Genomic DNA, 26,191 nt, shown 5'->3' on the forward strand with positions numbered 1-26,191 from the left:
AGACACCTTTTCACAGAATATTTTTCTTCCATTCAAACCTCACCATCGTCGGCAAGACCGAAGTGCTGTCAAAGGGTGCCAGGGACAAGCCTGTAGACCTGCACAAGGCTGACATGGGCTACAAGATCATCAGGAAAAAGCTTGGTGAGAAGGAGACAACAGTTGGAGTGATTATTCACAAATGGAAGAAATACAAAATAACCATCATTCGCCCTTGGTCTGGAGCTCCATGCAAGATTTTGCATGGTGTAAGGATGAGCATGAGAAAAGTGAGGGATCAGTCTACAGAACTACACAAGCTTGTGAATGATCTCAAGGCAGATGGGACCACAGTCACCAAATAAACCATTTCTGGCACAGTTTACTGCCATGGATTCTGTAGTGTCCGAAATGTTCCCCTCCTCAGGAAGGCACATGTACAGAAGTTTGCCAGTGAACACCTGGATGATTCAGAGAAGGATTGGGAGAAAGTGCTGTGGTCAAATGAGACCAAAATTGAGCTTTTTGGCATTAACTCGACTCGCCTTGTTTGGAGGAAGATAAATGCAAACTATGACCCTAAGAACACAATCGCTACAGTCAAGCACGAAGGTGTAAACATTATGCTTTGGGGCTGTTTCTCTGCTAAAGGTACAGGCCAACTTTGCCATATTGAAAATGGGTGGGCCATGTATTGTAAAATCTTGGATGAGAATCTTCTTCCCTCAGTCAGAACACTGAAGAAGGGTGGTGGATGGGTCTTCCTGCATGACAATGACCCAAAACATGCCAAGGCAACAAAGAAATGGCTCAAGAAGAAGCAAAAAAAAAAAGATTAATGCTACACAATACGTCCTCTTCTTGAAAATCCTGATGGACACTGCTATCCTAGGACGTTTGTTCTACTCTATAGTCATAGTGTGATTACGTTATGCTGCTGATGTTACCTTCTCCTACATAGAAAGTGTATTTGTCACCTCCTGTGCTTTATGACAGCTCTTCTTATATAAAACCCCAACTTTGCCCCCCCCTCTCTTATCTTTTTAGTTATTGGTTTATAATTGTTAATACCCCTCTGGGACGCTCCCCAGGGTTCTATGTAACTGAGGCACTTGATACTTTCTATGATGAAAAATCCAATAAAATATGTTTAAAAAAAATAAAATAAAACTTACACCTATGATAAAAACTATATACCATTAATTTCTTTGTAAATTAGCAAACAAAATCTGAAGGGAATCAAATAATTATTTCCCCCACTGTAAGCCAAAGCACCACTTAATCCAAGCCATAAGGCAAATGATTTTTCTTCTTTTTCTTGTACTAGTTTTTAGCTTATCGACAGGCTTATGGAATACAGATAAAATAAAATGGGTTTTTAACAAATTTTGTATTCAAATTGCTAATTGCGGGGTGTTCTAGAATAATCCTGTTCCTTGCACTGTCATTTGATGGAAACAGTGATTATGTCAGATTGACAGAGGTTATTCATAGGTCCAGTGTCTAGTACAGTGTATAGTTTTTACAAAACAAACATTATAAACAAGTATTTCATAGACAATTTCTGTCATCATTCTAATACAACTTAGAATGTGTCATATCCCGCAGTAATCAATTAGGAATTATCAATGATTGCTGAAAACCTGGAGAATAGTATTTGGATGTACAACATTTTGCATATCAGCATTGCTTTGTGTACTGCTTTATTAAAGAAATCTATTTATACTAACTTATGAGAATAGATATTTGTTAGGAAACACCCATCCGTTAGTAATGTTGTGTAAATAATGAGCACTCAAATAAACAAATGTGTATCAATAACACTGCAAAGCTCGGAAATGTATAAGCATGCTTGGAATTAGTCCAAATTGACATTAAATACATAGCAAAACTCAAAGTGGATAAAAACACATTTTAATATGTTTATTTGCCTTTATGTTGGCTCCTTAATACCCTGAACAGCAGGAATCAGAATAAGAGAAGGAGAATCACCTTTGGAGCCAGTCAGGCTCTATAGCATTACATACAGTGAGTTTAAAAAGTATTCAAACCCCTTGAAATTTTCCACTTTTTGTCAAGTTACAACCAAAAATGTAAATTTATTGTATTGGGATTTTACTTGATAGACCAACACAAAGTGACACATAATTGTGAAGTGGAAGGAAAATGATAAATGTTTTTCAAATTTTTTTACAAAAAAATATCTGAAAAGTGTGGCGTGAATTTGTACTCAGCCCCCTTCACTCTGATAACTAGAATCTAGTGGAACCAATTGCCTTTAGAATTCACCTAATTAGTAAATAGAATCTACCTGTGTGTAATTTAATCTCAGCATAAATACAGCTGTTCTGTGAAGCCCTCAGCTTTGAACATCTCACGGAGCACTATTCAATCCATCATCCGAAAATGGAAAGAGTATGGCACAACTGCAAACCTACCAAGACATGGCCGTCCACCTAAACTGAGAGAATTAATCAGAGAAGCAGCCAAGAGGTCCATGGTAACTCTGGAGGAGCTGCAGAGATCCACAGCTCAGGTGGGAGAATCTGTCCACAGAACAACTGTTCGTTGTGAACTCCACAAATCTGGCATTTATGGAAGAGTGGCAAAAATAAAGCCATTGTTGAAAGAAAGCCATAAGATGTCACATTTGCTGTTTGCGAGAAGCCATGTGGAGGACAAAGCAAACATGTGGAAGAAGGTGCTCTGGTCACATGAAAACAAAATTGAACTTTTGGGCCTACAAGCAAAACTATGTGTGGCAGAAAACTAACACTGCACATCACTCTGAACACACCATGCTGATGTAAAACATGATTTTGGCAGCTGCATGTTGTGCGGATGATTTTCTTCAGCAGGGACAGGGAAGCTAGTCAAGGTTGATAGGAAGATGGATGGAGCCAAATACAGGGCAATCTTAGAAGAAAACCTGTTGGAGTCTGAAAAAGACTTGAGAATGGCGTGGAGGTACACCTTCCAGCAGGACAACAACCCTAAACATACAGCCTGAGCTACAATGGAATGGTTTAGATCAAAGCATATTCATGTGTTAGAATGGCCCAGTCAAAGTCCAGACCTAAATCAAATTGAGAATCTGTGGCAAGACTTGAAAATTGCTGTTCACAGACGCTCTCCATCCAATCGGACAGAGCTTGAGCTATTTTGCAAAGAAAAATGGGTAAACATTTCACTCTCTAGATGTGCAAAGCTGGTAGAGACATCCCCAAAAAGACTTGCAGCTGTAATTGCAGGGAAAGGTGGTTCTGAAAAGTATTGACTTAGGGGGCTAAATACAAATGGATGCCACACTGTTCACATATTTATTTGTAAACAAATTTGAAAACCATTTATCATTTTCGTCCCACTTCACAATTATGTGCCACTTTGTGTTGGTCTATCACATAAAATCCCAATAAAATACATTTATGTTTTTGGTTGTAACGTGACAACATGTGGAAAATTTCAAAGGGTATGAATACTTTTTAAAAGCACTGTAATGCTGTCAATCTAATGGTGCAAAAATTGTTACAGAAGTGGACATCACAAAGGGGACCTAATTGGTGTTCTGCTTCTCCATTTTGTCAAGTCAGCAGGATGGGTTCAAGGGGTGACACTACTGTATCATCTTACTGTAATAAAGACAGTGGCGTTACCCTTCTGGCTATGTACTGTGGCAGATTTGTGTGTAAATTAGAAGATAATCGAAAATATTTTGGCATTTTTCAACAATATGTATTTTTACATAGTAAAAATATCTATATATGTCCCTTCTATCCAAAAAGTCTTATAAATGAATACATGTACATGTTCATTGTGTAAAGAAAAGTGTTTCATAAATGGAATGTTATCTTACCTCCTTCTCCAGATCCAGATGCAGCATCTAAGTAAATAAAAAAAATAAAAAGAAAAGAGATATCAATTATAGTCTTCTTTGCTACCTATTTTTTATTTCTGGATTGATATGTAAATGTAGATTTTATTGCAATGTTGTAGCAGATGTCAGCCAGTCTGTCTTTTTGTAGTTATAAAAGATTCAGCTAGCTGTCTTCTAACAGCAGTAATACCAAAAAATAAATAAAAAAACTGAAAAAAATTTAAAATAAATTGGGTGTTCAGTCAAAAAATGCACACAAATACAGTATATACATTTCAAAGTAAAGAAAAGAAATTGTCATTCCTGTATTTTTCCATTTACACAGCAAAATTCTGGTAGTCTTAGGGTAGTCAACCCAACTGATAATTTTATGGCCATATGCACACTGGGCGTTCATCCCCCGTGCGTCCAATGCACATTTTCCTGTGCCTTAGAAACACAGATGCAGCATTTATCCCCGCTGCCTGCAGCCTGTCAAAGTCTACGATAGGCTGAAATATGGTGTGGCAAGATGTTGTACTGAGTAATAATGACCCTATTCATTTAGTGATGTATGGTGTATGGAACACAGAATACATCCCTGAACAAATAGGGCCCTAAATGCGAGTACCACTCAGTACAGTGACCAGTAGCAGCATATTTCATCCTGTTATAGACTTTGACAGGCTGCAGGCAGTGGGGATGGATGTTGCATCTGTTCCTCCCGGGTGCATAAATGCCAGAATGTGATGCACAGGGGCTCAACTCCTAATGAGCATTTGGCCCTGGAGCTATTTCAAATTTTCAGAATGTATTATAGATTGGGGAAAAAGTCAAAGCACCATGCATTTGCTGCTGTCACTGTTGGACTAAAATGACAGCAGGTTCCTGTGCTGAAACAATTAGTTGGTTCCTGTGTACTTCCCAACTTCCAACCCCTTAGATGTCACCTTTTGGCAAAAAGTATGTCAGCAAATGACACACTGCTGCCAGTGACACTCCCACTTACATGGACCACAAATCATTTATATTTGAAATAATAAGTTGTTAAAATATCAAGTGCCTTTTTACCAATGCTTTTCCAGAATGCTGGCTTTTCAAAAGAGAAAATACAATCACTTTGAGGTCTAATGAAAGGTATAGTGCAGTTAAGCACTTTTGTAAGTGACAGTCCCTCAAAATGAGGGACAATAAAGGGCAGTTAAGAGCTTTGCTAATAGAGGATATTTCCCTGCTGCTTTGTGAGAACGGTAAAGCCAACCAGACAGTTTGAATTTTTGCTGGTTCAGCGGGGACCGGCAAGATTAGAATCATGTATAGGCAGGCTGATTGTACCAAAGTTCATTGATCGATCAACCAGCCTGTCAAATTTTTCATACGATTATAGCGGCTATAGCTGCTAGCAATAATCACTGTTGGGTTGATTTACTAAAACTGGAGCATACAAAATCCAGTGCAGCTTCCAGGTTTTTTGTCAGATCTTAATTGAATAAGCTGAAATTAAAAAGCTGCTTGGCTACCATGCTCAGCTGCACGAGATTTTGTACTCTCCTACCCTAACCCCCCCCCCCCCCCCCCCCCATGGGGAACACAATAGCTCCACAGTGAGATTCCCCCACAGTCAGTGTTAATGAGGGATTTATGAGGGGCCCATAAATTATTAGAAAATCTAATAATTTATGGGCAGCTTAAGGCTGGGTTCACACTAGTGTGAATTGGATGTGGGTTTCCCCTTATCCAATTTGCATGACAGGAGTTTGTGAGTGGTTTTCTTTGGAGCTGGTTCACACATCTCTGGGGCGGCTGCTGAGCGGATTGCACAGAGGTGAAACTGAGAACATGGGCGCACCGGACCCCTGCTGCAACCGCATGCAGCTTAGATATGATATAGCTATTGGTGTAGTGGGCATATGTATGCACGCTAGTGAGCCCATTAATTGATACAGGTACGTATATACATATACGTACCGTTCATGGTATCTTGCTGCCCTGGGTATCATATATTATTGGCTTTCATTTGCTATTATTTATTAAGGGTCATATAGCTGTGTATACCATCTTTTACTTCTATGGCTTTTTTCATGTGTTTTTTATTTATTCTAAAAAAAAATATAACATTTTCCAAAACAAGCCCTTCCAAACACACAAGCGCTTATGGAGTAGGTGAAACACATATATATCCCTTGATGGGTAAAAGATTGTGGCAAATTAAAGCTGCTACAACTCTCACCTGCTAAACAGCAAGTGTAAAAAATGCTTATCACAAAAGGTGCATGTGCATAAAAAGTCCGCTGTTAATTGCAATTTGTAGGTTATTCCAAGCTGTGTATATAATGAGAGTCCAGCCTGATGTTCTAAAAGTATCCTGTCTATCACATTGCAGTAGTGATCTGCCACCAACACCTCCACGCGTGAGAAGAGGGGCGATGGATAAAACCCCCCTTGTGATTAAACTCTTACCAAACAATGCTGGACAATAGGCATCAACACCAATCACAGATGTTCACTCTGAATGGATTTCACCTTACAATTAATTGCGGACCAGAGGATGGATCTAATGCTAAATGGCTAATTTCAAGGCAAAAGCTCCATAGCGCAATTCCATTTAAAAGATTTTATTAAATCAATCCCCCCTTTTACGACGTACCAATCGTATATACTGGCCTGATCCGGGCCAGTATAATGGGGTTAATAGCCCGGATCAGGCCAGTATATAAGATTAGTACGTTGCGTCATTAGGCCACACCATCAGATGATGTCGTTGGGGACAAAACACATCAGTTTTGGGCCAAACAATTACCATGCTGCTTTTTTGTAGCAACATGAGGGGAAATTGAAGGCTTGGTTGGTCGAATTTTGAAATAAATGGCCGCACCATCAGATTACAAAATGCACAATCTTTCTGATTTTTGAAGAAAATTTGTTCAGTATTCGACCCATGTATGGCCCTGTTTAAGCCATTTCTCCTGGAAAAGCTGCCTATGGAAATTCATTCCCTATATACAGATTGAGAGCACCTGGCTTGGCAGATCTGGCTTAGAACATTTACTGCTTTAGGTGATCCAGCACTCCACACCTATCTTCTGTTTCTCAAAGTTTTGATTGCTGTTTCAGGTATGGGTGAAGAAATCTGCCTTTATTTCCTATCCCACTGACAATGTTGTCCCAGGAGCAAAACTGAGAACAAAACGAGACTTAGGCAGTTATAGGGGGTCAGTAGAGGAACCAGAGCAACCAGTGGAGGACACCCAGAAGTATGCAATGCTTAGTGCCATGACCTCTGCTACATAGAACACTTTTAGTAAACAGACTGAGGAACAGTTAAATATAATGCTGCTTTTTTTTTAGGATAGGGGTTGTGTAACTTTGATTACTCAGTTTACATGAATCAGATCTGGGACAACTCAGTACTGGAGCTAAATATATATATGATATAGTGTGAACACAGCTGACACTTCTGTAACACTACAGGAATATACTATGAAAATTGTGTAATTATTTTTTCATCTCAGTTTATTTCACAATACAATAATCATCAACAGCAGTGCTGCCACCTCTCTGTTAGGTAGGTCCAATGTTCTGTCAGTGAACTGTAGTGGCCTCCACAGGCCTAAACTACCAACATGGAAAATGTCTCACTCTTAAGCATCTTTCATATGAGTGGCTGGAAGGGCAATAACAATAGGCGACTAAGCTGTGGTTTTAACAGCCCCCCAGCTGCACAGTAAAGGATAAAATGCAACCAGAGGAGACCGTTTTATATGTTGTGGCTGCAATGTTATGACTCAAAGCTGTAGCAAGTTTAACTTCAAATGTCAGGAGGCACTGCCATTTAAGTCAATGTAGCCATGTCACAACTGTGAGCCAAAGCTTGACTCGCGGTTGTGGCGCATTAGCCGATTAAAAACTGCCATTTGGCAAAAGAAATAGACAAGACAGGCTTTCTTCTGAACGCCCGATGGTGGCTGCTTAGCCCCACTCTGAAAAGCGTCACATCGTTTTTCAGAGCTTTGGCTAGTGTGGCCCTAGACTTCTAGGAAGCTATCAGGGGAATATAGCAGCTGTGCATGGCAACCAATCAGCTTCTAGTTTTAATTTTCAAAGCTTAGCTGAACAAGCTAATGCCAGAAGCCGATTGGCTGACATGCACATCTGCTCCAGATTCTGTCTGCTCCCGTTTTTATACGTTTTCCACAATAGACAGTAAGCCTTCTGCATTCGACTTCCTAAGGATATGGTTCTATTATGTTCTTAAGAAATACAGCAGGTAACTCAAGATTTGCTGCATTTTCTATAACAGTGCTTAGATGGCTTACATTTTTAGGAAAGGTACACAGAGATGTCACGTGTGTGACGTAACGCGTAGGATCCGAGGCTATTCAGAGAACGGAACAGACGCTCAGACTGTGACACGAGCTCGGCGCTCGTTTTTTACAATACCACTGTAACTCCTTGAAAAATGTGAGTGTTTTTTCTTATAGATGTAAATAAAAGTATTTATTCCTATTTTAAAATACTACACTATGGTGGACCTCCTTTATCTTTTTAATGTATACTGAGAACCACACCATTTGAAGCACCCAGTGGAAAGAGAGGAAGATAAGGATCACCCTTACCCCCCTCCCCCACCTCCCCTGTCTGCACTTAAAAGTGAAAACGGACAACCAGGAAAGGATCAAGCTGAAGGGAACCTTACCCTCCTCCTTTATCTGCTATATGCTGTTTACCTTACAGCAGTAAGGTAACCATTCATTTTTACCACGGGTGTCAGTGACGCTGAAGATTCTCTTTTATATTTGCACTTAAAGGCACAGTGTCACCTATAAGCCAAAGACAGCGATACAGTGTTCCAGCGAAACACTCTGCACGTTTGCACTTATATTGCACATTGGACTAAGGATTTTAAAGTCCATACCGCACTGGCTATTTGTCTAGCTAGATGATTTAAATTACTACTTTTCTGTCGTTTTAAATTTATTGCTGATTTGTTTTATATATTTCCATATCAGTCACCATATGAATTATTCACGTATGCGTCATACATTTTGCACAGTGATATAATCACCTATAGATGCACCTTCAATGTGGATTTATTTATTTTTTATATCACCTAATAATTGTTTTATTTATTTTTGCACAAGTGTCATAATTATTGTAGTTTTTTTTATATATATTTATTTATGAATGAAATTTGTTTTGCACTTTACCTATTTTTGCGCTATATATTAGATAGCTAATTGCACTACTTTGTTAATATTGTACTAAACATATCAAATAGGAGCGCAATACCACCCCCTCTTTTACACTACACAGAGATGTTATAGGCACATAATCTCTATCATGAGCACTGTAAATCAATATCTGCAAAGACTAACCAGGCAGAAATATTTCACTTATAGTCCCATGATCCCTGTTATCATTTTAGTTGTTATATTTCCTTCTTTATGAATCTATTTTTCGTATAATATTGTGAGAAATCTGTAAAAAATTTAAACATGGTGAGCTCTGACCTGTTCTATAATGGAGTGTCAATAGGTCACCTGTTTGCAGATATTCTTTGCTAAAATAACAGCAAGCTGCTCCATTCCTTTTTAAACATCCATTTCTAGAAGAACAATATATCTAAAATAACTGTTAGAACAAAGTAGAGCATTGTGTTTTTTGCTGTACAAAACTGTCTGTCACCTGTTCAACTGCTAGGGGAAATTTGAAAAGATTTGAAGAGCTTAATTCACCATGTATCCCTTTTCTTCACTTTGATTTTTAACAAAAGACATAGGACTCACAGATTTGTCTAACATAATTTTTAGGTTCCTGTCAATGCTAAAATGCACAAATGATATACATGAATGTACACAGTACATTTATAATAATATATTAGACAGAATGTATGACATTTGGTAATATCTTTATAAGACTTCTCTTTTTATTATTGAGCACTAGAGCTGAAATACAATACCTTGCATATAAATAAAAGCACCATTCTGTACTACAAGGCAAAAGGAAAACTGTCCTTATTAGTGGGACTGCTTTAGCAGTCCCACTATTGTTATTTGTTTTTTTATTTATTAATCATCATCTTTTTAATTTTATTATTATTCCATACGTTATTTGGCTATGCGTAACTTCTGCATATTTTCAGCTATTAAAGCCATTCAACTTTTAAAATGTTCAGCTCTATCAGAAGATGATGGGACTTCTTCCGTTTTTTCCCTACTATTTATACTTTTTAAAATATTAAGCATTTTTACACTTTTTTTTAACATTGAAGTCAATGAGAGCATGCTTAAAATCCGTAAAATCTTCTTCTGCTGCCAAAAGTTTCAGCTCCTTCATACTTTCACCTACAGACGCCAAACAAAGTTTAAAATATTCACAAAAATATTCAGCTTTCTGGCTATATCTTTTCAGTTTGATATCTTTACAGTTTTTGTGAAAAAGCTGTTTAAGTTTAGTGATCATTTCAGAAAATGTCATTAAATTTAGTACAGCCAGGCTTTTGTTGTCTGTTTTGTTTCCATGGTTACCAAAGCTTCTTATACACAGCGATGGGCGGTGGGAGAGAGCACAGACACACCACTGTACTGATTTATAATAGAGGAATATGATGGGCAGTTTTGATTGGGTCAATATGATGGGGCAGTTTTGATGCTATTCAGCATTCCCACGCATTTTCTCCAGGAAATGCATTTCCTAGTGAAAATATAGGATTCATATGTACACTTTTATTCCACTTTGGCTAGAGGGCCATGAACAATTATATTGCATGGTTTGAAAAAGACACAAGTACATTGTGAATGGTTTATGAAATTGGATCTATTGGAATGTCTCAGCTAATTCACTATGATAATTGGAAATTCACTTTGTAAAGTGAATATGCTCTGCCCTGCTAATACTGGTAAATGGACCCAAATGTGTGTATGAACCCTAAAGGGAACCTGCAATTGCTGACTTTTTATACCGAATACTCGGATAACGGTTAGGCATCATGCACACAATAGGTGTTTAAAGTTTTTTTTTTCCAGCCTCTAAACACACCTTAATGTTAGCCTATATGAAAAAATGCTTGACACACCTAAACATGTGTAAAAGCATTTAAATGATAGGCATGCTTAGTGCTTGAGCGATGATCCTTCATTCGATTGGCCAAAATACATTAATATTCTGACCAATGGAATGAATGAATGGTCAAAACATTGATGCGCATAAATGTGTGTGCAAAGTACAGCTTTAGACACCCTTTTTCAGCTGCTCTTTTTTCTGCCAGGAGCAAAGGCATTCAGAGGAGCTGGGCAAACAGCCCGCTGTGCATGAAGCCATAAATACACAACTGAATTGTTATCAGCCAAAGGATATTTGTCCTGCCAGTCCTACAACTTACACATTCTTTCAACACCACAGCACACCCAAACTGGCGACCTGATCTTGCTGAGGTTTACCAACACAGCAAGATCACCCTCTTGTCCCCAGCCTGTGATTGGACAGTAAGGAACAGCAGACTGATGAGGTTACCTCTCTGTTCTCTGTTACTGTCTGCAGGTACCAGCCCATATGCATGTAGCACACCTGATTGGTTTCTAGTGCTGCTGTACAGTACATTACAAGAGACCAAAAGAGACATGGAGTTCAGCTTTAATGATGTAGACTCTTCCTGATCCTTGCTTCATTGGGTAATGAGTCACTGACAGATTCCCATGACTAGAGTGCTCAAGTACAGTAGGTACCATGCCATGTACTATTTCTGTAGAGCCGCACTTGGTGTCAGTTACCGAAGAGCCAGGGTTAGGGGTTCCCAATAGGCACTGTAGGTGTGCGTCTACAGGTGCCCTTCCTGGAGAGGTGCCTGTCTGAGTTGAAAGATTGCTCCTCTCTTTCCTGGAGCTCAGCTGATGGGGCTGAGTGCCTATTGGGAAACCTGGCCCTTCCCTGCTGACAACTCCCTTGACAAAAACACAAAGGGAGAGCACACAAGCTGTGCTGCAGAAACCTAAATTAATTGGATTAAAACAATGACATTTGCATACACACACTGATGCTTGCATATCATCCACAAAAGTCTCTGTGAAATCACTGAGTGATGAGATCCCCCCAGTGACACAAAGAAGTAACATAAGACGATCGTGTATAAGCTCCCAGGAAAGAATCGATTGTTCAGGCACACTGACAGTTGCTAGGCTCCAGTGTCTGCAGCGGGATGGAGTGGAGGAGCTCACTCAGCCACCGGAACAGCCAGCATCAGCTAGAATGCCACTTCCTAGCCGGCACTGAGTGAGCTCCTCCATCCCGCTGCAGTCACTGTAGCCAATCAATTGTCAGTGTACCTGAACCATCGCTTCTCTCCTGGGAGCTTATACACGATCGGCTTATGTTACTTCTTTGTGACAGTCAGAGGGACCTCATTGCTCAGTGATTTCACAGAGGCTCTTGTGGATGACATGCCTTAGTCAAGCATTGGTGTGTGAGTGCAATTGACATTGTTTTTAATCCAAATATTACATGTTACTGGCCACCGTGGACATTATTTTCAATACATACACATAGCACTCTATGGGGAACATCTTCCCCTCCCCCATAATAATACAGACATGGGGAGGGGGGGTAATGGCCAATGACAGATCACCCCTACACAGAGATGATGGGGGGGGCTGTGGTCACCAGAGCCCCTCACCTGTGGTAAACAGGGGACCTCTGCGGACCTTGATGTAAAGAGGAACGCTGCTAACTGTGATGTAAGGGGGCTTTGGTGACCAGAGACTACCTTACATCAGAGCTCTCCTTTACATCAGGGTCTGCAGAGTTCCCCTTTACGTCACAGTCTGCAGTGTCCCCCTTACATCAGAGTTCCCTTTTACACCAAGGTCTACAGAGGTCCCCCTTGTAGGGTCCGTAGAGGTCCCCCTGGTGACCAGAGACCCCCTTACATCACAGTCTGCAGTGTTCCCCTTTGTGTGAAAGTCTAAAGAATTCCCCTCTACACATATAAAAATATTTTATCAAGAAAAATTGTCGTTCTTACTGTCTTTTTTTAGGGGGATGCTTTAGAATTCTCTGCCTATGGGCTCCGGAGATGCAAATACACCCTGTGAAGAACCTACAGAGCACAGAGATTGTGCTTTGCCACTGCCTCCTTGCATACTGTAGTCCTAGTCAGATTCCACAAGAGTATTATGGCAAAGGCAGCCCTAAGTACAAATTAACAACCTACATAAAGCGCCATACACACTATTAGATTTTCTGCAGATTTTTGTCTTCAGGATCACCAAAACCATATAATATGAGGCCAAACCTTAAGCCCTTGTACACACGGTCGGAGATTCCGACGGAATGTGTCCTATCGGACTGTTTTGTTGGATATTCCGACTGTGTGTGGTCTGCATCGGACTGTTTCCGTCAGAATATCCTAGTCATGGGAATCATTGGCTACTAGCCTGAACGTAGTCCCGTCTAACAAAATAATGTCATCACGTTAAGTACAATCGGATTTTCCGACAACTTAGTCCGACCGTGTGTATGCAACATCACTTCCGGACCTCTTCCGGAATTAATCCGTCGGAATTACTCCGACGGATTTGGTAGTCGGAATCTCTGACCGTGTGTACAAGGGCTTAGAGTTTCAATTTGTTTGCAATCAGGCAGGCCCTTGCACTACATGGTTTTTCTAAATCTGAAGACGAAAATCTAATAGTGTGTATGGGGCTTTAATCACATAACATCCAAAACAAACAAAAAAAGTTATATTGTATACAAGATTTCCTTAAAGCGGAGGTCCACCCTAAAGTGGACCTTCCGCTCATTGGAATCCTCCCCCCCTCCGGCGCCACAATTGGCACCTTTCAGGGGGGAGGGGGGTGCAGGTACCTGTACAGTACAGGTATCTGCACCGACTTCCGGCGTAGATTCTGCAGAAGGTACGCCTCTTTCCGCAGAATCTACGCCCCTTTCCGAAAGTCCCCCGCTGCCTGCTGGGAAACACACGGATCCCAGAGACAGCGGGGACCATCCTTATAGTAGGATGTTTTACACTGTTGTAACACCTGACTTTTTATTTTATTTTTTATTTTTTATTTTGCCATTGAAGAGATATTCCTTCATTCCTCCTTAGTGAGAGAATCACTGGTTGTCACCAGGATCACAAGAACTAGGATAACCATTTAAAGATTTTCCCTCTATTCTTGCTCTGGTTACAACTCAAAATTTCGGATTTTCTTTTACTTTCACTCTTGGTAATATACAATGCATTATTGGCAATGTTACTCTTTCTTTAAAATATTTATAAAGTCAAAGAAAGATTACTGCCAGCCCCTCTGTTCTACTAGCTGTACTACACTACAGAGGGGATCTCAGCCCCTCCTGCTGTTGCCCTTAGATTGGAGAAGGAGAGCGGCCGAAGGTCACATGACCGACCAGAAAAGATCGTAAAAAAGTATTTAGAAGCATAGTAGAAGCATCGTTTTATACAAATATGTACACAGTGTAGTATAGCTTAGTAGAACAGAGGGGCTGGCAGTAATATTTCTTTGACTTTCCTGCCAGCTACTAATAGTGGAAGGAGGGGAAGGAAGGGGAAGGAAGGGGAAGAGATTACTCACAGCCTTACACACAGGAGCTGACAGGCAGGGAGGGAGGGGGGAGAGGAGAGCAGCGGGATGACATAAGAACGTAAGCTGACCATGGTATCATGGATCAGCAGCTATGATTACAATGGTCAGCACGCACAAATGGGACACGGGAACAGACAGACTACAGATTAGAAAGGGACAGATTAAACAGCACACGGACTGTGCTGTTTAACCCGCTATATGGGAACAGGATTTTTATTATTTTTTTTTTTTTTTTTTATTATTTTTTTAGGGTTACAACCTCTTTAACACTGGCTATAACATACAAGTATATAAGCTTTTTTGCTCAGTGGTGACTACTAGCCTAACCTTATTCTCAAAGCAATTTAACGAAAACTGTGCTCTGTTTTTATGCAAGCCTCCTCTGTGACTTATATAATATATTAGATCATGGTAATTTATCTTGTTTTTGTACTATTGCAAGATTATTTGTGCAACATTTTTCTCTATAATAACCATTTTAGTAAAAATAATGATTTAGAAATAGTTCTCTGATTTTACAACAGTGATATATTCATATATTATAGCAGCAGATACTGTTTAATCTCTTAATCACTACAGCTGTTCTCTGAAATTCCAATAATACATTATTACTGAAAACTGTAGGAAAAAGGTTAATTATGTCTATTTATTTTCTGGATTGTAAAGATTAAATTGTCAAAGAACATCCTACAAGGTAAGTCATTAAAAAGTTAAACATTTCATGATAAAATAGGAACCAGAAGAACACAACTTCACCCTGTCCTTCTACCTCTTACAAAACAGGATTGTTTGGCTGTTTAGAAACGCAGGAAAGTTAAACAACTGATACATCTCTGACTACCTCCTTAGGGCTATGGGCAAATTAACTTAGCTTACCTGAATTGTTCCAATTGCCTTGGGGACTATATCAAGCAAATGGTGCCATGCTCCACACGATAAAATATATACTGTAAATCGATCTTTGTGACCACCATAAAGTATAAGTACTATCACTGTAAATATAACTCGTGAAATACTACTGTACAATTGGACACCTTTCATGATAATGAAGCAAATAATAAAAGAAAATGTATATATCCAAAAATGTATAGCATATATATAAAATGTAATGACATATATATACAAAATAAAAAGCTACTACAAAGTCCGCTTAACCACTTAAGCCCCGGACCAATTGTCAGCCTAAGGACCAGAGGTCTTTTTACAATTTCACACTGTACTGCTTTAACTGGTAATTGCACGGTCATGCAATGTTGTACCCAAACTAAATTTGCTTCTTTTCTTCCCACAAATAGAGCTTTCTTTTGATTGTATTTGATTGCCTCTGCAATATTTATTTTTTACGATATAAAAGGAAAAAGACAAAAAATAAAAATAAAAAAATAAGATATTTTCTACATTTTGTTATAAGAAAAATCGAATAAACAAAATTTTAGTCATACATTTAGGCCAAAATGTATTCAGCCACATGTCTTTTGTAAAAAAAATTTCAATAAGTGTATATTTATTGGTTTGCGCAAAAGTTATAGCGTCTACAAACTAGAGTACATTTTCTGGAATTTACATAGCTTTTAATTTATGACTGCCTATCTCATTTCTTGAGGTGCTAAAATGGCAGGGCAATACAACCCCCCCTGCAAATGACCCCGTTTTGGAAAGTAGACACTTTTTGGGAGTCTAGCCGCGTACAGGACCCCGAAAACCAATCACTGCCTTAGGATTTCTAAGGGTGCAAATTTTTGATTTCACTCACTACCTATCACAGTTTTGAAGGCCATAAAATGCCAAAATAACACAAAACCCCCCCAAATGACCCCATTTTGGAAAGTAGACACCCCAAGGAAATTGCTGAGGGCCATGTTGAGCCCATTGAATTTTTTGTCCCAAGTGATTGAATAATGACACAAAAAAAAAAAGTTTACAAAAAGTTACTAAATGATATATTGCTCACACATGCCATAGTTATATGTGGAATTGCACCCCAAAATATATTCTGCTGCTTCTCCTGAGTACGGAGATACCAAATATGAGGGACTTTTTGGGAGCCTAGCCGCGTACGGCACCCCGAAATTCAATCACTGCCTTCAGGATTTCTAAGGGTGCAAATTTTTGATTTCACTCCTCACTACCTATCACAGTTTCGAAGGCCATAAAATGCCAAAATAGCACAAAACCCCCCAAATGACCCCATTTTGGAAAGTAGACACCCCAAGCTATTTATTGAGAGGCATGTTGAGTCCATGAAATATTTTATATTTTGCCAGAAGTTGCAGGAATATTACACTTTTTTTTTTTTTTTTGCACAAAGTTGTCACTAAATGATATATTGCTCACACATGCTATGGGCATAAGTGAAATTACACCCCAAAATAAATTCTGCTGCTTCTCCTGAGTGCGGGGATACCACATGTGGGGGACTTTTTGGGAGCCTAGCTACATACAGGACCCCGAAAACCAAGCACTGCCTTCAGGATTTAAATATAAAACGCTACCAGGGAGTCAGGCTACCAGAGTCAGGCCTGATCGCAGGGATCAGGCCTGACTCTGTGAATGCTGCAGTTATTCGTTTAGTGTTTTGTAAGTGACAGTGATCGATCGATACTGCACTTGGGTGGGCTGGGCGGAGGGGCAAAACGCAGGTGCTAGCAGGTTTCTGGGCTGATCCTGCTAACAATGCGTTTTTTTGGAACCCTAAACTGCTGGGGACGCTAGTATAGATCTGATCAGATCAGATATTGATCTGTTCAGATACTATACCACTACGGGAGGTGTGTGCTTTGCGCGTGGGTGTTAGCGGTAATGGCACTAACCTAGGGCTGCCTGGGGCGACGCAGACCCTGACCCTAAAACCTAATTGATATCACCCGCCGGGTGATCAGGGGGTTAAACCTTTATTGGGTAATAAATGGTGGGTGCCCTGATGCTATAAAAATCAAACTAACTAACCAGAGTCACCCGTAACACTTATACGGTGATCACAGGTGAAAGGGTTAACTAGGGGCAATCAGGGGGTTAAAATCTTTATTAGGTAGTATATGGGGGTCCCTGACACTATATAAAAACCTGATGGGGAACCTAAATAACTAACTGGCTAACCAGCGTCACCAGTGACACTTATGCCGCGTACACACGGTCGGAGAATCCGTCGGAATGCGTCTTATCAGACCATGTCGTCAGATAATCCGACTGTGTGTGGTATGCATCAGACTGATTCCATCCGAATCTCCGTCGGACCCAATTTTCCAACATGTTGGATATATTTCCCGACCAACTGGACCGGTCGGACGTAATCCGATCATGTGTAGAGAATTTTGATCGGACCAAGTGCCATGCATGCTCAGATCAAATTCCTACATCAAAGCTATTGGCTACCAGCCTGAATCTAGTCCCATCGTAACTAAATTATGTCATCACGTTCTGAAAAGATCGGATTTTTCGACAACTTAGTCCAACCGTGTGTATGCAACAGTTTCGGACACAATCCGTCAGACTAAATCTGACGGACAAAATCCAACGGATTTGGTTGTGGAAATCTCCGACCGTGTGTACGTGGGCTTATACGGTGATCGCTGGTGAAAGGGTTAACTAGGGGCAATCAGGGGGTTAAAATCTTTATTAAGTAGTATATGGGGGTACCTAACGCTATAAAAACCTGGCGGTGAACATAAAAAATAACTAGCTACCTAGCGACACCAGTGACACTAATGCAGCGATCAGAAAAACGATCGCTTAGTGACACTGGCAAAAGGGGGTGAAAGGGTTAACTGGGGGCAATCAGGGGGTTAAAACCTTTATTAGGTAGTATATGAGGGTCCCGGACGCTATATAAAAACCTGACGGGGAACCTAAATAACTAACTGACTTGTTAACCTTTATTAGGGGGGGTAGGGGCTACCCTGGACCTAACACTAACTGCCCTGACACTTTTTACTGTCACAACTGACACTAAATGCAGTGATCAGTAAATAAATGATGACTGCAATCAGTGACACTGTGACTGGGGGGGGGGGGGGCGGCCAGGATCGGGGGGTAATTTGTGTGCCTATGTTTACCTACATGTCAGTGTAGTGTTTGGTGCGCTTACTATGTGTTCTCCTCGCAGTCCGGTTAAAAAGACCGCCCAAGGAGAATGACATCACTTCCTCCCTGCCTGTGTTTACACTACACAGGCGGGGGAAGCTTCTCATTCGCCAGGAGCGATTGAGAGGGGATGGCCAGAAACCAACGGCCATCCCCTCATCCTGGATCACTCCTGAAGCGAAACGGACCGCCGCAGCCAGCGGGAGGGGGTCCAATCGGACCCCCCACCCGCTGGAAGGCATGCACGTACATGTACGTGCTTGTGCCTGTCAGTGCCATTGTGCCGACGTACATTGACATGCAGCGGTGGTTAAATAGTAACACAAAATAAAAAAATAGTAAGAATGATGATAATAATCCTCTTCTTATTATACCACCATGTGCAATAACTTATATCATGCAGCGTGAGGTTCCCTTTACCAGATGTACCCTCACCTGGGATATGTGACCACTAATATGGTCTAACTGAGCCCTTGACTATATGGTCTAAGGTGCTTTTGTGCCTTAAACCATATCAGTAGTCACATATCCCAGGAGAGGGCACATCTGGTGAAGGGAACCTGACTCTGCATGAGGATTATTATCATTATTATCATCATTATTACTATTTTTTTGGGACTATTCATGTGGACTTTATAGTAGCTTTTTATTTTGTGTGTGTGTGTATATATATATATATATATATGTGTGTGTGTGTGTGTGTGTTTTATACATTTTTATATATGCTTTAATTTTTTTTGGTGTATATATTTTCATTTATAATTTACTTCATTATCACAAAAGGTATCCAATTGTAAAGTAATATTTCACATGAGTTATATTTAAAGTGACAGTACTTATACTTTATGGTGGAACACAGATTGATTTGCATTATATATTTTATAGTGTGTAGCGTGGCACTGTGTGTTTGATATTGTTTTGTACACATACATTGAAGAGTGTGTTAGATGTGTGTGATTCACTTTTTATTTCAGATTAGATTTGGGGGCATTGACATAGTAGCTCGCAAGTACTTTTTGTTATATTTTAGTACAGTGTCTTGGGGACTTATTTATTAAAGAGTAAGACTTAATTGTTGACACTTTAAAGCCAGCCATATACCCTTTAAATTCCTCAGGAGCTGGATGGAAATTGCTCAGTGGGTGGCCCCATCAGCTGCCTCCTGCCCAACATTACTCGTTTGAAAAATAAGCTGGATAGAAAATTGTCAACCGAACAGCAGTTGCATCCAGTCAGATAAAACTGCTGTTTGGGTATTCCAATATCTACAATATCTAAAATAGCTGCAGTGATAGATAGATATATCAGCACTGCTTAGCACATGCTTATTTTGTTATGGACTTATGCATACACAATTTTTCTAACCCTCTTTGGCAATCTCCATTCAAAGTGCTGAATCCTCATACTCTAGAATCATGTTATGTATGACATTAAACATGCCTTTCATGAACTTAATGACATTTTGATATTTGATGCTCAGTAATTCATTTCTCTCTATATATTTTTTTAATGTTAAAGCTCACAAATGTTTTATTCAAACAGCTGTATGTAAAAAAAAAGATGGCTCTCTCAGAGTTAAAAGAGAAGCATGGCTAAAGCTTTTTGGTCATACTTCTCTTGTGAGTCACAGGAGTGCAATTACTTTTGCTCTACTGTGACCCAGAATCAATTGACAGCAAACTATAGCCTGCTATCTGCTGACATGGCGAAGCCGCTCCAGGCTGTGGAAAGTTTGTGGCCATTTTGTCAGGACCCTCCCAGCTGCCTGATTGACAACTGGCTCCACCTTTAAGGATGTGGCTGAGAGCGCCCATCCCTTCCCTGCCAGGCACTCCAGCAAACACTGTAGGAGCAGAGCAGAGATGCTGCAGCATAGAGGTAAGTTCCCCATTGATAACGTCACCTATGATGAAACGCGTCTGGGAAGGTACGCAGTGACGCCACCACGCTCTACGAGGGGAGGACGGGACGCTTTGTTTGAATGCCGGCCGGCGTTTTACAGTTCCGCTTTCAATGCTGATCTTAAAATTGTTTCATGTAAGTGTGATTCCTTTATTTTAATAAAATACCCAAACGTTTTTACGCTATGGAGGCATCTCTTTTTCCTTAATGGTGTTACCGGAGACATATGTGACCATTGATCATTGGAGCTCTAAAGGCTGCGGTATCGCCATATACCCATGTTAAGGGCCATTGTGGATGCCAGAATTGGGATTTGATGTTTCATTACCCTGCTGTGGACTAGTGTCAATAAGGCTGTTATTGTCCATATTTCTGGTAAGCGTATCACTTATTTGGTGACGGGCACAGATCTTCAGCTTTGTGTGGATTCACGGTGGTGACATGATAATCGTCTTCACATTGGAACAGCTTATTGGACTATAATTTATAAATAAATCTCTTCACTTTTACTTTTTTATATGTAGCTTTATATTTCATATGGACTACATGTTCTTCACTTAATATATATTTTTTTGTTTGCTATATGCACAATTGGGTGATTGCTCTTTAGGCATTGATTTTGTACGAGAGTCACATACCCTCTAGATATATTTTTCGTTCTATATAGTTAGTTTTATTATATATTGTTATTGGCGCAGCTTTCCATATTTTCCATAGAGGTAAGTATATGTTTATTTTATTTTTTGCAAACCCCAAACTTCTCCTTTATCTCCTGGCCATCATATTTACAGTATATATACATCCCATTTTTACCCAGTGATGGACTTTTATATAGAAGTGATCTGAGCGGCATTACAGCTGCCGATCACTTGTCCAGGGTGCGGAAGGTGTTTGTGCACACTACAATTCATTAAAGTGTATTCTGTCCTGCAAATTTGCATTTGAGAAAGACTGCTGCGCAAATATTGTGAAATGAAAAATTGCAACAGCCGTTATTTTATTCTCCAGGGCCTTTGCTTTCCAAAAATATTTAACGTTTGGGAATTCTATGTAATTTTCTAGCAAAAAAATGCATGTGGGAAATGTCAGAATTGGCCTGGGCTTGAAGAGGTTAAGAAGTCCATATAATTACTTTAATTCTAAAACAAACTATCCAATTTTTATTACAATCAGAGAAAATAAATCTTTATCTTTGCACTGATTAGTGTTTTAAAATGGACGTGTGGGCTGCATTATATCATTAAAACTGCAGCAATAAGATTACAAAGAAAAACATTTTTAAAAGACAATAAAAAATAAAATTGTTAAAAGTGAAATACACAAGATGCTCAGCAATACATCAAAAGCTGCACTCCTGCCATCTTCATTTGTACATGAATGTACATCAGAAAGCACACAATTTCATGGTTTTGTAAAGGATCCACCATGGTTGAATATCCATGCAGGAAGTAGGATGGAAAAACCCAGAGTCTCATATGCACTGTCCTCATGCATATGCATAGTTCACAAGGCGTTGCCATATCCTTCTGACAGGAATTGTTTTAGTTCATAGGTGGAATGACAGCATGTGGACATGTGACATTCTTAAACAAGGCACATTTGTGCATTAGGATCTTAGAAGCCAATTAACCTGCTGCTGATTGAAATGCTCTTCTCTTAATGAATGAAGAGGTGGAAAAGCATTTAGCATCTCCCTTTATGGGAATGCATTGGTTCTATAAGTTATATTTATATGTATATATATATATATATATATATATATATATATATATATATATATATATATATATGTACAAATTCAGAATTTCACACAAAGCTGGAGTACTTACCTTTCCACTGGTTGTGACTGTTGGATTGGTGCTTTGAACACAAAGGGGCTGTTCCTCGTGCACCATATGTATATAAAAGGAGTGAGAGCTGTTGTTCTGTGACCGTTGTTTTTATCTTGGAATTCACAACCAGCTTCTCACCCTCCCTTGTCCTAGTTATTCTATGTGATTTGAGGACTATTTGTAGGCTACTTATATTATATTTGTTTATAAACTTTTTTTATTGTTTATAAGTAGCTTGAGATTTGATGACTGAACTCATTATTGGCTTACGGTTATTATTTTTATTATTTGATATTTAATCCTATTCATTCTGTTTTCTGTACACTTATTACTATTTAAAACAATAAAATGCTAGGTAATATTTATTGCCAAAATAAATGTAAAAAATAATTATTGTGGTATTCATACTTATTTATAATTAAATGTGTTTCATCTTTATTTATTGCAATATAAATTGCAATAACATGGACAATCAAAGGGAAGTCGATTGGTTGAACCAAAATCTTGCTTGCTTACTGAGTATTGTCACCCTCAGGTTTATCTCTACTTCTGTCCACAAGTGTAATTTTACACAGGAGTAACTGCATTTGGAGAACTGCTCCTGCTACATGATAATTACTAGTAATAGCGGAGAGAAGTGAAGGCAGTGGGAGAGAAGCTGGGTGTAGGAGATACATCCTAAAAGATTTTCAGGGCATACGGAATATACTATTCCAATGTGGTTAAAGTGAAACTGTGACTAGGCTAATCACATTAAAGTATATAAACATTCCAAATTACCCCCATGACTACATCCATTGTGAGACCTCAGTGAAGTGGATGGAGATTCCCCACGCCTCTCTCTTACCCTTTAACCAGTCATATCTTTCCCCCTTTTTGTTCACTCTACTTCTCATTTTCCCCTCACACATACCCCTTCTCCCCTCCTACCCCCTTTCTTTTTGCCATACCTTTCTTCCTTCTTCTATTATCACAGGCGAATATATTAAATATGACACCTCTATACACTACTTTTGCCAAGCTAAGCTCCCAAAGGATAGGCATGGCTTACAACTTCAATCGTTTAGACATAGCTTTTATCCCCACTGGTAAGCCCTATAACACCTCATAAATTTACGTTACAAAGCATTTAAGCTCCCCCTAAATACACACCCTTACTCTCTGACTTAAGGTTGTAGGACTGATCGCGTAGACTTAGGGGTTATTTACTAAAGGAAAACTCCACTTTGCACAAGTGCACTTGGAAGTAAAGTCGCTGTAGATCCGAGGGGGACAGGCAAGGAAGTAAAAAAACAGTATTTTAGCTTGCACATGATTGGATGATAAAATCAGCAGAGCTTCCACTCATTTCAGATCTACCCCTCAGATTTAGAGCAACTGCACTTCCAAGTGCAAAGTGGATTTGCCTTTTGTAAATAACCCCCATAGTGTACATGCATTTATATATGCCCATTCTATGTGCTTTATTGTGTTAATCCCCTCACCTGCCTCCAGGTCATGAGTGTGCTTCAGTGTTCTGAGATTCTACGCTCCACTATGTTCACGAGGCTTGTGATGGGAAATCGTCAAATTACCTTCTGTTGCACGGTTGTGCCTTGTTGCTCTCTTTCACTTTCACAGGACTTTTGTTTCTGTTTCCGTTGATCAGCTGGGAAAAATCCCTTACTTATCTCTCTGCTTGTGTACAATATACATGATGATTGTAATACTGCTTTGATATTCTATGAAACCCAAATAAAAAAAATTTGAAATAAAAAACGGAACTAACTGTAAAAGCACTTTAACCGCTTAAGGACCGCCTCACGCCGATGTACGTCGGCAAAATGGCACAGTTGGGCACAAGCATGTACAGGTACGTTGCACTTTAAGTGCCCAGCCGTGGGTCGCGAGTGTGCAGCCGACTCGGACCTGAGCTCCGTGACCGCGGCACCTGCGGACCTGATCGCCGCCGGTGTCCCGCGATCGGGTCACAGAGATAAAGAATGAGGAGAGGTAAGTGTAAACAAACCTCTCCTCGTGCTTCCTACTGAAGCTGTCACTGATCGTTTGTTCCCTGTTATAGGGAAAGACGATCAGTGATGTCAGACACCAAGCCACGCTCCCCTTCAGTTAAAAAAACATATACACACTCTTAACCCCTACACTGCCCCCTGGTGGTTAACACCTTCACTGCCAGTGACATTTTTACAGTAATCAATACATTTTTAATTGCACTGATTGCTGTATTAATGCCAATGGTCCCAAAAATGCATCAAAATTGTCCGACATGTCCGCCATAATGTTGCAGTCATAATAAAAATCGCTGATCGTCGCCATTACTAGTAAAAAAAAATTCTTAATAAAAATGCCATAAAATGATCCCCTATTTTGTAGATGCTATAACTTTCGCGCACCTTCACTTTGTTATACGGGGAATCTACAGCGAGCAAAGACTGCACAGGTCCTCCCCTGCCACCAGGTACAGTGATTCATTGAGATGAACGGTGAATGAGAGGAGACTGTGTACACCAGGGTTTGTGTAAAACACCTGCATGAGCCCTGACTTATGCTCCAAACACTCCCTATCTGCATACATCAGTGCACATGTCTGTGCTTTACGCAATCCCCAGTGCACAACTACATACAGCAGCCTTTTTCGATCCATCTCAATTTAAGGTTGTATGTGGCGGAATCGGGGGAGGTATTACGCAGGCACTGCATGTTTTATGGCCCCTGGACTAACATGTGCATGAAGATTATAGCAATCACTCATTCACCTATGTAGCTGTAGGCATCGTGAAAATAATATATATTTTTTAAATTCATAACAGAGGCACTAAAATCACGACTCCCCTACACTTTTCTTTTTATTGTTGCAGAATCTTGGCAGCCTTCTAATGATAACACCAGGTGCTTGTAAGCTGCTAGAAACTGAAACCCAACTTTAGAATATCTGAGTTTCTTTTAAGAAGTCATGGATGGCTTTTTTTAAAGTGCTTTTGCTGCCTAAGAACATGTAAATACCTTAACAGTTTTTTATATTGATGCATTTTCAGCAATTCATTCACATTTTTACCAGATTCGGGTGTACTCTGGCACAAATGTTTACTAGTTTATTATAAATTAGTTTATCATAATTGATTTATTTTATGTTGGAAATTCTCTGCATGTTACGGTTTACCGCCATTCCAAATTATTGAAGAAGATTTAGGCAAAATAGAGTATGTATATAGTTAAGCCATCCATGTATATACTCACCTAGATGGCTGCAGCTGCCCCTCTAGCTCTACCCCACGTACTATGCAATCCAAGACAGTTGAATGCCCTGTTCTTGGTCTTCAGTGAGCAGAAAACCTGTGACTGTTAGTCACTAGCTCTCTGCTCTGCCACTCCAGCACTCCAGTGAGGGGAGCGGCTAGCTCAGGCTCCTAGCAGCACACTGGGAGGCTGAGCAAGCTGCCAGTTAGGATCAATGCAGGGCCTTGATCAGCTCTGTGACACAGGATTACAGAACTATGTGCACTCCTGGGATCCCCAGGCGTAATATGGCCAAAAAAGCTTTGCCATACTTCATCTTTAACCACTTCCTGACCACGCTATAACCAAGAGATGGCTGCAGCACGGTCGTTCAGTTCTGGGAAGGTGTCTATGGACATCTTACCAGGACCACGCCCCCACGCTCCCTGGTCCTTGTATGCCTCTTGCTACTAAATGTAGCTTATCCCACCCTGTGTCATTGTGCAAAGCAAGGGGATTGTTTCCTGAGTGTGTATCTCTTTGTGCCTGTGTTTGAATAAACAGTCTGATGTTTTCCACCCTACACTGAGTCCTGACAAGTGACTGGGTGGAGTAAGGGATCTTGGATCATGCTTCTTGAGTATGGGGGTCCTTGTCATTTGGTGGCAAGTGGTGGGATTGTGCTTCCTGGCTGTAAACATGTCCAAACCACCACTGGGATCCAAGAC

The 26,191-nt window shown here is 40.0% G+C and overlaps 1 protein-coding gene across 1 annotated transcript in view; it reads right to left on the reverse strand.

The window, feature by feature from the left end:
* The window catches only part of TMEFF1 (transmembrane protein with EGF like and two follistatin like domains 1), a 382,225-nt gene that overhangs the window by 193,117 nt on the left and 162,917 nt on the right, over positions 1-26,191 (reverse strand). Inside the window, exon 4 of the mRNA XM_077491996.1 lies at positions 3,833-3,859. Within this exon, the coding sequence (XP_077348122.1) occupies positions 3,833-3,859 (27 nt within the window). The remainder of the gene's footprint in view (positions 1-3,832; positions 3,860-26,191) is intronic.

The sequence above is a fragment of the Lithobates pipiens genome, unplaced genomic scaffold (genome assembly GCF_037356315.1).
Source record: "Lithobates pipiens isolate NorthernLeopardFrog02 unplaced genomic scaffold, aLitPip1_a1.2 Scaffold_19, whole genome shotgun sequence".
In the NCBI taxonomy this organism is placed as follows: domain Eukaryota; kingdom Metazoa; phylum Chordata; class Amphibia; order Anura; family Ranidae; genus Lithobates; species Lithobates pipiens.